At 47.8% G+C, this 16,162-nt stretch overlaps 1 protein-coding gene across 4 annotated transcripts; it reads left to right on the top strand.

Annotated features, from left to right (window-relative positions):
• Positions 1-607: 607 nt before the first annotated feature.
• LOC116315704 (histone-lysine N-methyltransferase ASH1L) lies at positions 608-15,905 on the top strand. 4 transcript variants are annotated; one of them, XM_031734084.2, is made up of 14 exons: positions 609-1,059; positions 3,778-4,671; positions 5,587-9,739; positions 11,101-11,452; positions 11,610-11,783; positions 11,892-11,986; positions 12,071-12,144; positions 12,232-12,277; positions 12,388-12,428; positions 12,528-12,598; positions 12,702-12,889; positions 13,407-13,498; positions 13,613-13,755; positions 13,836-15,905. In XM_031734084.2, exons 2-13 carry the CDS (start codon positions 3,991-3,993, stop codon positions 13,739-13,741), a joined length of 6,096 nt encoding a protein of 2,031 aa, XP_031589944.1. In that variant the 5' UTR covers positions 609-1,059; positions 3,778-3,990; the 3' UTR covers positions 13,742-13,755; positions 13,836-15,905. The 4 variants fall into 4 exon arrangements, 2 of the variants coding, with proteins under 2 accessions (XP_031589946.1, XP_031589944.1); XR_005614798.1 differs by lacking the exon at positions 13,836-15,905 and having other exon boundaries at positions 608-1,059; positions 12,702-12,884; positions 13,613-13,754; XR_005614799.1 differs by lacking the exon at positions 13,836-15,905 and having other exon boundaries at positions 608-1,059; positions 12,702-12,902; positions 13,613-13,661.
• The last annotated feature ends 257 nt before the right edge of the window (positions 15,906-16,162 follow it).

Raw genomic sequence — 16,162 nt, 5'->3', positions numbered from 1 at the left:
AACAGGACCTAATAGTGGACTAAACTCTTTGGAGAATATACCGCTTCTACTGCCAAATAAATCATTACGATACTGTAATTATATATCTGTGACTGCTGTTTTTATCACTACTAATTATGACTGTGTTCTCATATTAACCCACACTTATGCAAATGTTTCATGTTCAAATTGTGTGCTTTTTATTATTTGGGGGAAATGTTACCAAACGCGAGATAAACAGCTCTCACGTATCAACTTTTACCATCCCCGCGTGCCTCTCCCACTCGCGTAAAGCCGAATCGTGTATTGCATGACGCGATGCAACTTTTCGGCTGCTCCCCCAAATCCTACCAGCAGCCTACTTTCGCCAAGTCGTCGCCATTTTATTAAGCGCCTAAATAGCCCTCCCCGATCGCCTGTTATGAACCGCAATGAGATCCTGTGCTGTATCCACCGTTTTATCTCCTCCTCTGGCCACATGAAAATGGCCACGCAGTTGCATTCCCGCACATCCAACAACCCCTCTGCGCTGCCAACCCTGTACCCCGAGCACACACACACACACACACACACACAAGCACACACACACAAGCACGCACACACACGCAGCTGCAGCCTTCAGCCCGTCGCCACGACACGTTAGCAGGCTGTGCGCATACGAGAGCACAATCTGAGCCATTATAACTGGCGGGAGCGGTGTAACTTCCCCCCCCCGAGAGAGAGAGAGCGAGAGAGAGAGGGGGGGTAGAGAGAGAAGTAGGCAAAAAAAAAAAAAAAAAAAAAGATCCAGCGTAACCAGTCCGCCACCTAGCTGCGGAGACGCGCCGACGGAGATCCGTCGACTGTATGATTATGAAAACACCCGCGCCAATGTTGTTGCACAGTAGGCTCTGCGCTCTGATGGGACTGAAACTCGGTTTTAGGGGGTGTTTTAACCTCCGCTGGCCTTAGTTATGTAATCAAAGCAACATCTAATGCACCAAAAAGCCGTGGATCGCTGCTGGTGCGAAGGGGGAGAGCAGGACAGCAACACCTTAACCTCCTGCCTAAACGCAGTTGGCTCTGGGACGCGCTCTCGGGGTAAGTAGCCTACGTAGCCTTATTACTGCTTGTCATGGCAGTCCGTATTAATGTGTGCAGGCCTGTCATCATCAGCGGGCTCAAAGCGCAGCAGGTTAAGAATTTTGTGCATCCGCTTTGCGCTAATTTTATCCCTTGTTGCCGAGTGTGTTTCCCTCCCCTCTGTTCTCCCCGCACGGTGATATTTCTTATTTCAATGTTGCTGACACCAGCAGAAGGACTGGCAGAGGACAGATAGAAGAGAGAGAGAGGGAGAGAGAGAGAGGAGAGGCGGGGAGGGGGGGCTGAGGAAAAAGGTGGCTCGGTACTAATCCGCACCAGCACAAACACTACCAGCAAGCACATTTTTTCGTGCTACGTAGCCTCCCACTTCCATGTTGAGTTTGAAACGTGCAGCTGGGTCATGTTTTAGGGCGCGTAGATGTGCGATATGTCTCAAAATAGGAGACAGGAGTGACGACAACAACAACACGTGCATGTGTGTATCATTTGTAAGTGCGACAGCATCAGGCGGGTAGTGATTTTCCGAGGTGCGCAAAGTCATTATGGAGAAGGAAGCTCCTGTTGACGTCCTCGGTAAACCAGTGATAGGTTGCTCCAGTGCGGTAACACCCCCACTGCCCATACTGTATCTACAGTAGCAACATCAGTGAGCCTACGCAGCTGCGACCCGGGTACACAATGTACGGCCAACGCACTAACTAGAGGGAAAGTGTGTGTGCGTGTGCGCGTCTGAGGAGGGGGACTCACGTGAGAAACTTCCCCGTACGCTTACCGCGAGGCTTCGTGGTTCAGTGATTTCAGATGCCATCACAGGGGCCCAATTTCCAGCTGGGCTCATGCTGTTGTCAGGCAGATGATAATGGTGTTGTAGTTATCGATGATAACGCTGTCATGGGATGGTGATGATGGCTGGAAATATGGTGGGCCATTATCATGATTTAATCGTTGCTTCGGCGCTCCCGAGCCACTGCACTGACTACAGTGTCAAGTCAACCCATCATCCTGTCACTGGAAATAGCTTCTGGTCTAATGTTAGAATAATTTTGAGTTATGTGTGAGAGGTATAGTTCTGGAGACTATAAAAAGCCATTAGTATGCGCTTTGACTGATGCTGAATGGGCTTGCCCTTTTAAGTCTGAAAACCTGCCACTCTGGCTCTCCTCTTATGGTGAGTTTTCACAAACAGGTTTGTAACTCATACTGCTTGTGCTCACGGCCCCTCCGTACAGGCTTCTGGAGTGGACTTGATAATAAAAGTTGCCGCAGTTAAGTTCAAGAGGACCACCTCTGTCCACCTCTACGCTCATTTTCTTTCATTGTAAGGAGGACTGGTCTTGGAAATGCTTTCCAAAACTGTTACATAACAGCTGTTACTGGAACAGATGTTGATTTGAGCTTCTATGATTCAAGGGAAGGGTTTGGGTGTGGAGGGACCAAGAGGCACGAGAGATAGCCCACTGAGCTCTTAAATGAAAACATTATCTGAGATGCTCTCGTAAGTCTAAGGGGGCAGTTCAGAGCGCTGAGAGACAGATGAGCTATTTCATAAGAGGCTCTCAGGAGAGAGCTGCAAGAATGCTTGCCCGGGTGTGTTTTATTAGAAAATGGATGAGTGTCTCCCTTAATGAGAGAGAGCGAATAATGAAGGAAGCATGACAGAAAGATGCTGCTTCCCTTCGACACGTTGAAAAGCCGTCTGGAAACACCACGAATGAGAGTGAAAGTTTTTCCCTGGTGAGGAGAATGTTATTTTAGGGTGTGTTACTTCACTATAATGTCACATTAAAAGTCCATTTACAATGGGGGTCAATGAAAAGCTTACTTGACTTAGAGGAAGCAATGGGAGGAGGAGGAATTTGCGCTCCTTTCCAAAAATAAGTTTTACCCTTTCCTACGGATTTGTGTTACCACTACTGAAAGGGGAGGAGGGGAACAGTCGGACTGTGAATGGAGAGATTTAAGTTGGAGAGAAGGAAAAGAACGACAAGGAAGAGGAAATATGGTTCTGATTAACATGGATACAGTGTATGAGTTGACCATTTTACTGTGTGGTCTACACACACACACACAGAGTGAGAGAGAGAGAGAGAGAGAGAAAGAGTGGAAGGGACTAATAGAGAATGCATGCAAAAGCTTACTGCCAAACATGAAAAGGGGAGTTTCGGAGAGAAAAGAAAGTACAGCAGCGGGAAGGGTGGGAGGAGAAGTGCTTGTGGGAGTAGCTGAGAACAGAAGGCGCAAAGACAGTGGAGAGAGGAGGGGAGGAGACTGGATCAAGTGTTTGAATTAGCCAGAAGCTGATTGATTGATAGATTGATTTGCGGAGAGACACGGGAAGGATTACGACATAAGTGAAAAGTGTAGAGGTTTGGGGTGTGTTCGCTGTCTTTTAGCTCCATCGATATTTGCGGATTGTCGGAGCGAACTAGCCCAGGCTGTTTTTTGGGGGGGGAATGTAAGTCAGTCTTCCAGTTAGTGCCGACATTCTGGGAATCAGCAACGTTGATTGGCCTCCTGGGTTTTCTGGATGATGAGATCATCTCTGTGGACACAGACTTTAGCACCTCGCTACAGCTGCCTGCAGGAAGGGGACTTTCCCCTCAATTCCTGTACTGCTGCTGTTCAACATCTTAGCTCACTGAAATGACTAATCACTGGCCTCTCTATCTTTCTGTCTTTTCTTCCACTTTCCTTCTGCCTTTTACTCTGTTTCAGTGTAACCGTAAAGGACATCAGAGAGACCTTCCCTTGCCGGATGAAGGTACAGAGCTGCACTTGGACTCTTACTGGATCTTTTTTTTTTGTGACCCTTGTGATCGACACCTGCATTCTGCTCTTCACCCTTGACCCCACCAACCCCACTGGATTCATTTAAAAGTGTTATACTGGTAACCTCACAGCATCCTACTTCTCCCCCCGACTTCTCTGATGGACCAGAGAGTGAAGGGGGGAACCCCTCCGACCACAGCCTCCACTCTGGACCCCGCCTCTGCACCTGAAGACTCTGAGCAGGACCAAGTGGCAGAGAAAAAGAGGAGAGGGGAGGTAGAGAATGGCGAGGCAGTGGGAAAAAAGGAGGAGGAGAAAAAGGGAGGAGGAAAAAAGAGAGAAGGAGACAAGGGGGCAGTGCTGGAGCTGCTCATCGAGGGGCGCTGTGGCAGCGTGGGGCAGCAACAGCTTCAGCTCTCTGGCAGAGAGGCCAGCTGCCCCGAGGGGAATGTAAGAGTCCGAATTGGTCTCCAAACCAAGCGCACCAAGAAACCGCCCAAGATCTTGGAGAGCTACGTCTGCAAGCCCACCATCAGGACCTATCAGAGACAAGGCAGGGGGGGTTTGCTGAAGGGCGATGGAGAAGGAGGGGGAGCGGGCCAGCAGAGTAAAACCAGCTCTGCCCCAGACGAAGCAAACAGAGAGCAACACTCAGGCTTGGATGCTGTCCAGACCACATCCAAACAAACTGCATCTGCTGCTTCACCACCAGTTACATCATCAATACCGTTGTCGTCTTCGTCATCACAGTCAGTGTCGCTGTCACCGACATTTTCTACAGCTTCCAGCCCGGCCTCTGTCCCTGTCGTAACCAGCCAAGGGACGAAGTCTGCCAAACAGGTAAGTTAAGGACAAGGACAGTGTGCCTCACATATGTGCAGTGTTCCTCATGTCAGCTGCCAACAGATTGCCCTTTTCTGGGGGGATTAATAAAGTTGATCTGAATCTGAATAAATCTGCAATTAGCTGAAGTTAGCTTGAAAAATGGCACCTTTGTGCTTTGTTTAGGCTTTTTACAGTTAACCACCATTCTCATAGAGTCTTTGATGTGGTGCAAAATCACCCAGCATTGAGCTCACTTGTAATATCTATCTAATAGCCATTGTCTCAATCCTGAAACTCAAGCAGCGCATTTTAAAAAACAGACCTATAAATAGGACAACAGCACGGCAACCACTTGGAGTTATTACAGACACTGGCCCATCAGTCCTGATGACAATCACCCAAGGGAAAGCTTATAGCTTTAGCTGCACAAACGCCACTCAAGCTACAGCATACCAACATTACAGAACAAGTATGAAATGTCAAGCCTTCTCATCTGTATTAGTGGCAATTTATAGCCACCAATAGCATGGCTTTCTCTCCCTCTCTTTCTGTCTCTGCTTGGCTCTCTATATCTGTCCCTCTCTTCTATTTTTACATCCCCTCTTTTCTCTACCTGCTCTCATTTATCTTTCACTCCCCCTCTGTCCCTGTCCCGCTCCCTTCCTCTCCGTTTCTCTGCCTTTGTATTTCTCCTCTCTTTGTCAACCCCATTCCTGTTTCCACTCTCTCCTCCTCAGTGTGCCCTCGTTTCTCTGCTTGATTGAGTCGTTTTATCTTCACTCTCTTTTTAATGGGGGAACAATAACAAAAGAATTTCAGTTACTGTCTCTTTTCCATTGTCCGTCACTGTTGTTGACAGCAAACTAAAAGATGCCTATGACAGAGATTTGCTTTTTTTTTTCTTTCTTTTTTTCTTTTTGCGTTTCTCAGGTTCCTATCAAGCTGGCCGATAAGACAGAGGTGAATTCATCTGAGAGAGTGAAGAAAGACAAATCTCAGAGTGTCAATGGCCAGGCCGTCCTTGCAGGACCCAAACCCTGCTCACCCACAACAGACCAGGCAGCTTCAACTACTCCTTCCAGCCCATGCATCCAGACGCAGTCTCCACTGGAAACCAGGAATGACGAAAACACCTCCAAGAAGCATAATGGTTTGGTACAGACAACCAAACAGAAGGGCCTGTCCAATGGGAAAGGCTCCTCTAACATTCTTGGCACTCCCACTTCATCCAAAGTCAAAGTTGGAAAACACAGCACTTCCACCTCTACTTCTTCCATGGACTCTTCGACAAGACCTCCAGTCTCCACTGGTTCCCATAAAGAACTTAGCCTTTCCAATAAGAGCAGGCCAGAATCTCCCTCCTATCCCTCAATTACCCCAAAACCGCAGTCATCCCCCGCTGTGGAACTCTCTGTCCAATCCCAAGGTCACGATCCCTCTGTAGAGCACCCGCTGGAGAAAAAGAGAGAGAAAGAGAGAAAAGCAAAAAAAGAGAAACGCAAAGACAAGAAGTCGAAGCGAGATAGGGTGGAGGCTGATAAAGCAAAAAACGAGGGCAGAAAGGAGGAGGGTAAGAAGAAGAAAAAGGAAAAAGGGAAGGACGGGAAATCGAGACATGGCAAAGAAAAGGATGAACGACATAGAAGTGATGATATACGGAAGGATGATCTAAAGAGTGACAGAGGGAAGGTTGAGAAAAAGAGGGATAAGCTCAGCCCAGACAGACAAAGAATAGAGGATAACAGTGCAAAATGTGGGGAAACAGCTGACAACGGCAAGCTAGATAAAACCTGCAAATTAGTGAATACAGGCAGAGCAGATGAGAAGGAGAAGACAGATGACAGTTGTAAGTCAGTTAAACAAGCTGAGGCAGCAACAACAACAGGTGACACCAGTAAATCAAAAGAACAGGACGTCTCAAGACATTCAACAGTGCCTCCAAGCCACCCCTCCTCTTCTGCTCCTCCCCCTGTGCCCACGCCTTCTGCCCATTCTCCCATTTCTCCCCCTTCTTCCCCACAAGAGCAGGATAGCCGACCGCTCAAAAAACGTAAAGCCAGAAGGCCCAGCTGGACCAAGCTGGTGCACCGGGCTCAGAGAGTGGAAAATCAGGAAGCCCCTTCCGATTCTCTACAAAATCCTTTACTGAGTTTCACCCAGAACACCAAGACGCCCCTTCCCGCCAAAGCCACTATTCAGCAGAGTGATGAGTCACACCCAGCAACTTCTGGCTCCCTAACCAGCAGCTCCTCCCCAGTGTCTTCTGCAACCAAACCTCCAACCCCAAAGCAGAATCACCCCACATCAGAATCCAGCCCCCCTTCTTCCAGAAGCCCCATAAACACGGTCCGAAAAAGGGGTCGTCCTAAATCCTACAGCTCTAGTTTAGACGAACCTCCCCCTCAGCTTACACCAAACGATATCCCAACTGAGGTGCCTCTCCGGGGCTGTGACGGAGTTCCGAAAGCCCCTGTGCTGGAGCCAAGTGCAATACTGCAGTGTGCGGCTCAGTCTAAATCCAGCCCCAAGAAGCGTGGCCGGCCTCCCAAACGACCTTTCCCCGAGGAGGCGAGTGGAGATGCACTAAATCACGCTGATCATACAGTGAGTGGTAAAGATTTTCACCCCCCTGAAAAGGGAAACAGGCAGCTAAAGATCAGGAGGCTGATTAATGAGATGAAGAAAAGAAAGAAGAGGAGATTTCACAAAGTAATGCTGTCTGGGTATTTAGGAAAGGAAGGAAGGGCAGGAGAGGCAGCAGATGGTGAGACTTCTCAGAGAATGTGTAAATCGATAGAGGCTACAACAGTACACACACTCTCAGCCCTGTCCTCCTCCTTTGGGAGTAAGCTAGGCCCTCAGATCAATGTGAGCAAGAGGGGGACCATCTACATGGGCAAGAGGCGAGGACGCAAGCCTAAATCCCAAACCGCTAACCTAAATTCAAACTCCCAGAACTCCACTCACTCCTCTCTGTTTACCAGTCCCTCGGAAACTTCTCTCTTCTCGACTAACCAACCCCAGCCTCCTCCGTCTCACCCGTTTCCCTCCCCATCTCTTACTCACTCCAGCGGGGCCCAGAGTCCTTACAGCGAGGGCAGCCTCGCAGAACCAACGTCCTCCCTACTTTTTCCTCACCCCTTCTCCCTCCCCTCCCCATCCTCCTCCTGTACCTCCCCCCGTCCTCCCTCCTCCTCATCGCTCTCTCCCTTTGTGAAGAAGAGCTGTCCATGTCAGGGAAGGCATCACTTCCCCTTTCACCAGTCTTCATGTAAGCTCTCTTGCCCCACCCCTCCACTGCATCACACACCTGGCTCTCCTGGCCACCTGAAAGAGGCCACTCCGTCCCCGAGGAGTGAATCACACAGTGAAGAGACCCTGCCCAGCGACAGCGGGATTGGAACAGACAACAACAGCGTCTCTGAGCGAGGGGAGATGAGGGGACCTCGGGGCGTGCTGAGGATGGGTCAGGGGTCAGGAGCGATTCTAGGTGGTCAAAGGCACCTTTCTTCCATCATGGACTGTCCCTCTCCAGTCTCTTCGCCTCTGTCTCACATACCCAGACACACCAACCCCATGGCCAACTCAAATACCATGGAGCGGCACAGAGACCGACATCGACACAGGCGCAGGGATTACGACTGTTCTCCTTCCTGTACCTGCGTGTGTCCCTGCCCCTGTCCAGGACACAACAAGTGCACTCATTCGGACTATTATTCCTGTGTTGGGCACAATGCACTGAAGAGACAGAAAAATAAACACAAGAAGAAGCACCAGCAGCTGCACATGCAGGACCCAGAGTTTCTGGCCGAACTCGAAGATTTAATCAGTCAGTTCAGCGAGGTACATATCGGACGGCGTAGTTGGGCGAGGACAGGACTGGGACAGGGCTTTGATGGGAGTGCGAATGCTGCCGGAGGAAGGCGACATCACTCCTCCTCTCATTCCCATCGCTCCAACATTTTCAGGATCAATCTAAATGGCTTCTACTCTCCTCACCCGTCATCTTTCTCTGCTAATCCCACGTTCTCCCCGCAACCTTTCTACCCTTGCCACTGCAACAGAAAGCCAGACCGCAGGCAATGCGGCTGCCCTTCAAAGTTTCAGGAGACCATTGAGAATATGGGCTTCTACAACAGCTATCCCACAACCTCAACACTTTACCACCACCTCCCCTCCTACACGCTTCCATCTCCCCACCAGTATGCCCCCCATCAGCCCCACCACGCCCACTTTCTCCTTAATCCACCTAGGTTCCACAGGCGGAGGAGTAGGCTGCTGAGGGAGGGAGCTTTAGGAGGGGAAATTGAAGGGGATATGGGGGTAGGCAGTGGAGTACGGCCACACCTCGGCTCAGGGTTCACATCCGGCTTCTCTTACGGCTGCGGGAGGAGCGAACACAAACACAAACATAAACATCGTCACAGGCACTGCGAACGAGACGTGGACGACGAGGAGGAGATACACGAGGACGAGGAGGAAGATGGAGTGGAAAGAGAGGGGCTGGCCTGCTCAAAGTCAAGGTTGGGGTTCGTTTTGGGGCAAGGAGAAGGAGGAAGGAAAGGGGCAAGGGGAACAGGGAGCATGCTGGGTAAAGAATCAACTTGGTTGCGTGAGAATGGAAATGATTCCTTTTCCGCTGTCGCTGCTGCCGCTGCCTCATCGTCATCGTCCGCAGACAGGTACAAACACACTTCGCTCACGTCACTGGGGCTGGGATCCTCTCACCTGTCTTCATTCGGAGGAGGATGGGGCGGCTTGGGTCAGAGCTGGGCGAAATTTGGGAGTCTGGGAGCTACAGCGTTCGGAAACTCAAACCCCAGCTGGAGAGGCTTCACCGGAGACCAGCATGCAGGAAGACTGATCGCGTCGGACGGCGAGGACGAAGACGGGGACGAGGATGTTCAAGAGTCGCACCTGTACAGGACGTCCCCATCGCCGACACACACCAACCTGTTCACGTCTGCTGCCATGGCAACAGGAGGGAGGGGTCTGAGGAGTGGATTGGCCATTAGGAATCAAGGAAGTGTAGAGAGGTCGTGGAGGAGAGACGAACCGGCGTGGACAGAGAGGAGAGACGCAGGTGAGGGTGCATGAATGATTTGATCTCTGACAAGTCTTTGCTTTCAGCCGATCGATCAGTGCGAGGCTGTGATCGCATGACAGCGTGACTCTGTGCTGATGAATGCTACAGAAATCTCCACTGAGGGCATTTTGAGTTTTGTGAATAGGCTGTTGTGTTCTGCTACTGTGTCATCGGCAGAGAATATGAATATATAGGATACTGACAGTAATCTAGATAAAGCAGGGAATCTATCATCAAATGTACCTACCACTGAAATATGACAGCAGCAAGCAAATCATGACAGCTAGCTGAGTGAATAAGATTTATGCCAAGAGCTTCTTTCCACTTGCACGGTATAACAGATTTTTATATTTGTGCAATGTGGAGATGAAACTAGTGTCCCCAGTATAGGGACAGCACTGCTTTTTCTCAGGTGTTGTTAAGCCACGCATCAAAAGCCTGGAGGGTGTTTGAGAGGAAATCAGACTCCATTCTTTTTATAGCTAATTTCAGACTCTCTCTGCTGTGCGAGAGACGTGCCTGACACAAACACACAGCCTCTCAGCAACCACTATCTGCTGGAATTTTTATAAAGTGTTATAGCAGGAGAGCAGCGTCTTGATGGGAATCTGCCAGAAAATCTTTGAAATCTTCCTGGTCGGCAGTGAACCACACGCTGTTGCAGCCTAGGGCTACCCAGTGAGAACAGTCATTAGTTAACCACCAGATTGGCTATTTAAAGATTGGCCTATCCCTCACTGCTGGCCAACAAGGCCTATTTGACTTGGAAAAATCCAATAAGGAAAGAGTGGTCAGTCTTGTCACTGGCAGTGGAAAATGGAACAAAAAGACGAATGACCTCAGAGAGATGGATAAAGGAATAGCACAGAGGTCAGACGGGGGGCAAAGGAAAAATGTTTTTGCAAGCAGAGGAATACATTTGACATCCGTTCACCGTCTGTAGCCGCTGAGCTTTCTGGGGTTGTATTTCACAGTAACCGAATTTGTAAAAATAAATAGTGTGCTTAGTGCATATTTGTGCATGCTCACTGAAAAAGTATGCATGATGCACCGTGTTTATGTCTGTTTTTCTTTTCCTTGTTTTTTGTGGCGTGCATAAATCACTTTTTAATGTGTTTCCCAGAAGTGAAATGGTCAGAGGAAATGTTGTGACTCACCTAATGTGCGGCCTATGTGCATGACTCAGCCTAGACTGGCCTCACCTCACACCTCCTGCCGGCTCAATCACAGATCCACATCTGTCTCATTTCCTCTCCGCCACTTACACCCCACCCTCCCCTCATGCCTCTGACTGCCCCAACCCCCTCCCCCCACAACCCCGATCCCCCCCCTCCCTCTTGTTATTTCGATGACTGCAGGTTTACAAGGTGACTCGAGAAGCCGAGGGCAGCAGAAAAGTGTGCCAACGTCAGACAGCGCGGCGCTGAAGAACAAAAGGAGGCCAGGACGGCCCAGGAAGCACCCGCTGCCCTCCTCTGTGTCCTCCCCCGCGCACTTATCTGCAACGCCGTCCATGTCCTCACCTGAAATCTTGCCAGGACACAGCCACGTCAGAGATGAGAGAGAAGTGGGAGGGAGAACAGAAGAAAGACTGCCAGAGAGAGACAGGGGAGGAGGCGACACGGCGCAGCAGGTGACGGAGTCGGAGCTGCAGGCCAAGAGGAAGAGAGGACGGAAGAGAAAACACAGTGACTCGCCCTGTCATCAGAGGTAAACACCTGAGCTGGTTGACTTGAAAATTCAATACAACCACTCACTACTGTCCTATTAACCCATCGTTTTCAGCACTGTGTGCTAAACCAGTGCCTTTCTCTCTTTCTTTTCCCTCTCTATCATTCTATCTCTCTCTTCGTGCTTTCCTTTTTAGTGTCGCTGAGGATAAATCCGAGTGCGACGCCCTCCCTGAATGTTTTAGCCAATCAGACGTCGACCAGGCTCCGTCCCAACCGGTAACCATCCAAAGAGAGGAAAAGGCCGATGGTCCTCCCAGGAAGAAATTCCTGAGGGCAGGTCTTTACTCTGATGATTACAAAACTACAGAGTGAGTTGACTGAATCCATAAACAAACTATTATAATGGGTTTTTTTCCCGTTATCTGTTTTTTCTTTTTTGTTTGTTTGTTTAAATATTTATTATGTGTCTTTCCTAGCCCCCCCTCCCAAACCCAGAAGAACTGCAAAGAGAACATGGAGTACACGCCAGGGGAGAACGAGTACAGCCTTTTACCTGCTCCCATCCATGTCGGTGAGTATATAAGAAAATGTAAACACTGCTAGTGTGTACTATGTTATAGTAGTAACTCAGCTAAGCTCACTTTATCTTCTTCAGGGAAGTACCTGAGGCTAAAAAGAATTCATTTCCAGCTGCCCTATGATGTGATGTGGCTCTGGCAGCACAACCAGGTACAGTCACACCAGATCAGAGTTTGCAGGGCACGAGCTTTTAAAAAAAATGTACTAGGATCTAACTTTCATGTTGTTTGGTTACAGCTTCACCGGCAGCCTGCTGTCCCCCTGAAGAGGAAGCGGCGTTACTGTGAGTTGCCGCTATTACAGTGTTACAGCAGTTGCTAGATGTCGTCAGGTTTAGCTGATTTGCCGGATCATTTCTTTCTTACCGTGTTTCTTTCTCTCTGATTTACTCAGGCCGGCTGAAAGAGAGGACTGCATCATCTCAGCAGACAGCGGTGAGTTTTTTGTGGCTCGTGGTTATTTGATTCCAATGATGAATGTTTTTGCAATAATCTGTCCCAAAGCTGACGCGCGTCTCTGCATTTATTGTAAAGGAGGAGAGCTCGAGTGACATTACCAGCTTGTTCCCGCACCTCGACATGGAGCCTTTGAGCAGCAGCGAGAGGTATGGAAAGTACACGGCGATTCGCGTTTCACATTAAACTATTTGTTGCGATATTATTGAACTAATGTCAGCGGTTAATCTTTCTCCATTTGTGCCGGGCCAGGAGCTTTGTGGTGAAGCACCATGTGTTCCTTGTGAGGAACTGGGAGCTGGTGAGAGACAGACAAATCCGGATGAGAATAGAGAGGGAGAGAGAACGAGACGCAGAGGGAGAGGGAGAGGGAGAGGAGGGCGACTCACGACATCTATCCTGTGAAGGAGCCAATGGGGACGACAGCCACATCAAGTCAGGTCCATGAAGCAAGTGTGTGTGTTAGTTTTTGTTTCTGTAGGTGTTCGTGTATGCCCCCGTGTATGTGGTTTAAACTCTATACATTTTCATTTTTTACCGTGCAGACTTCTTTCGGCGTCTTGTGTTGTGTCTTTTCCTCCACGTGTGCATGTATGTGTACGTGTGTGCCGTACAGCCCGCCGTCCTCACAACTGGCTTGTCTCTGCATATCATACTCAGCAACAAAAACTAAGTGGTTTTCCAACCACAGAATTCAGCCTGCAGAAATGTTTCCCCATTTCTGTCATCCACCGCTGGTGTCCAAGAACCCAGCAGGCATCAACTTTCCCCATTAACAGTGAAACCACACACAGTTTCCATCAAAGACTCCATGACTGATTGCAGATAGAAATCAAGGGGAAATAAGGACACTTGCATAATTACAGACATTTCTGTAAAAGAAACGAGCGCAGTTTTCATTCCCTCCTACGTCGCCTTCACTAACATACAGAAAACTCTTTGGCCTTTGACCCTCAGATCATCCAGTGGGGGTGGAAGTGACGGTTATCAGCAGTGACCCCCCCCACCAAAGTCAGGACACCTCCAGCTCGTTCACTGCCAGCCCCTGTGTGAGTCAACAAATCTACAAACATTAAAAAAAAAAATTATTTTAACAATGCAAAAATTCCACAAGGATAAGAAATCTGCTTTTGAAATTAACTGTGCATACTTGTTCACTCCAGCCCACCAAAACCCACAGCAGACATGAGGAGGAGGGAGAGGAAGAAAAACAAGGGGAAGGAGAAGTTTGCAGCAGAGAACAGAGGAGGAAACGGCTGAATGATTTACTTTTGAACCTGCAGCATTCATAAGCTAAAAAGAGGGGGTGAGCGAAGCGTCTGCCACTGAAGCAGAAGCCAGAGGTATGTGTACTATTTAGTTGACAGTATCTTTTCTTTTGTGTAGGTGGGACCACTCTGAGAAAGGGACCAGGGCCCACCACTGGACAGATGAACTGATGTCACAACGCTGCTGTTAACAATGGCAGTCCCGCAGAGAAGAAGCGAGAAAAAGGAGACGAGATCTGGCGAATTATACCGGCTGAAAATGCAAAAGAAAGACATCTCAAACGCTGACAGATGAGTGTGTTGAACCTAGCTTTCTGAAGGGCATCCACATCAAGGATGAAACCATGGCAACACATCTTTTGTCCGAGCGGTGAGGGATGAGAGAAACAGAGATAGACTGTCCCGTATGAAAGAAAGAAAGGAAAAGAAAGAAAGAAAGAAACAGACCAGCTGAAATGAATTTGCACTAGTGCTGATTGAACAAGCACACTAAAGACTGTATGTATGCTGAGTGGACACACTATAAACACACACATACTGTACACTTTGATTGCTCTTACTTCAGCACCTTAAGCAAATTTGGGAAAGACGGACATTGCAGGGGAGTTTGGATATGGACTTATATGGTACTCAGCATTTCAGCTCCGACGTTTCCAAGAGACGAGGAGCTCGCAGGCTGCCCAGAGCAATACAAAATGTAGCCTGGGCCCTAAGTAGGTCAAAATCGAACGCTCATTTAGTTGTTAAGCTTTCAAAGTCACATTGCACCTTTGGGAAAATGACACGAGAGGAGACGTGAGCCAGTTAAAAGCTGTTGAGACAGTGTTAGGGGGTTTTCTTCACTTTACCAAGACAGTGTCTGCTATGTACCAGTGAATAGGCAGGGGAGGGGTGGGCTTAGTGATAGGAATTTTGGCATCGCTGCAAGAGAATTTCTAATGAGGTTTTAAGAAAGAAGTTATTTTTGGAAAAAAAAAAAAAAAAAAAGACAGCTCGAGTCGTGTCCGCTAAAAGAAATGGACGAAATATATTCACGATAGGAATGTTTAATGTTAACTATTTTCAGTATTGCTTCTGAGGGAGGAGAGGTGGACGTGTAAAAAGTGTTTTTGTTTACTTCAGACTGCCTTTGAGAATGTTTCACTCTTTGCTTCAGAGCATTGACAATCAGAATGTCCTCGGCGGGAGGGAGGAAGGAGAGCGGAAAGGGAATGAGAATCGATTTGCCCCAAATGCTCTGTAGAAGTGCCATGTTGTCTTGTGTACGTACCTAAGCGAACTCATGCAGTCTTTAAAAGCAATATCTCCTCTGATAAGGACTATATAAGAACTTCCTTTTTAAGAAAAACAAAACAAAAAAAACAAAAAAAGTTGTGAATATTTGAGGATTGGAGGTCATTTTTCTGTACAGATGCAAAGTAGTTTGTTCTCATCTTAGGAACATCGGGCTAATCCACTTATTGGAAGTAACATAAGCGTTTAGTTACGTGTGAATGTACAGTACATCGAGAGACCTGTTTTCTTTCTGTCAGCGGTAGCGTGTAAAATTAGTATTATACACAATACAGTCTGGATTATACATAAAAGTTAATAAACCTTTCATTTTACTAAGATGTTTTTAAGAAACTATACAGCTGACCAATATATCAGACATTTCTCCTTAAAGTTGACTATGATTGTATATGATTTATTTTGTTTTTTGTAGGACATAACTTGTCTGTTTGGTTTGTTTTGGGTTTTCTTTTATTGGTTGTTTTTATTTGATTTTTTTTAGCTGAGCGTTACTTTTGTTTTTGGTCAGACAATCAGTGACAGTGACTTAGTTTTTCCAGTGTTACATTTCTGCTCTCTTTCAGTAGTGTGGCTTCTAATAACAAGCCAAGAAAGTGCAATTTCTTTGACTGTTTACATACTGTATGTATATTTTTCCCTCTTTCCTTTTTTAAACTAAGAGCACTACATTATTGCCAGTGGATGATTAACTTTATAGCAAAGGTACACGTAAAGAGTTATTTATCTAGTTTGCATGACATGTAACCTTTGCCTGTTGCCTCTGATAATGTGCTTAAAAAAAACAAACAAACAAACAAAAAAAAACAGTGATAACTCAACGCCATAGAATGTCAGCTCAAACTTTTTGCCTCTGTATCCATAATAATAAAAGCATTTTATGTCTACTAGTACTAAACCCTGAAAGCTCGTGGTGTCTCAGCTTAAAGGCCTCCTTCTTGCTTTGTGTACTATAAGGTGGACGAGGGGGGGTGTTGCAATGATGTTAATCAGCTTGAGCTAACAGTGCTATCTAGTGGCGTTAGATTGTATATCTCACAATGTGTTGTCCTCCATAATGACCCACAATGGAGGGCGCTACCACAGAAACGGTTACAAGATGGGGGAGGGCCGCAGCTCGCCCTGGAGACGTTTTCTCCTCTTTCTGCCCTTCAG

This window comes from Oreochromis aureus, linkage group 11 (genome assembly GCF_013358895.1).
Source record: "Oreochromis aureus strain Israel breed Guangdong linkage group 11, ZZ_aureus, whole genome shotgun sequence".
In the NCBI taxonomy this organism is placed as follows: Eukaryota; Metazoa; Chordata; class Actinopteri; order Cichliformes; family Cichlidae; genus Oreochromis; species Oreochromis aureus.
This window is presented reverse-complemented; position numbering and strand designations above follow the sequence as displayed.

Coding starts and splice junctions, on each gene's coding strand:
- LOC116315704 (XM_031734084.2), top strand. CDS start 3,991: ATGGACCAGAGAGTGAAGGGGGGAACCCCTCCGACCACAGCCTCCACT. Junction 12,145..12,231: donor GGCTCTGGCAGCACAACCAG/GTACAGTCACAC, acceptor GTTTGGTTACAG/CTTCACCGGCAGCCTGCTGT. Junction 12,890..13,406: donor CGACAGCCACATCAAGTCAG/GTCCATGAAGCA, acceptor TTTGACCCTCAG/ATCATCCAGTGGGGGTGGAA.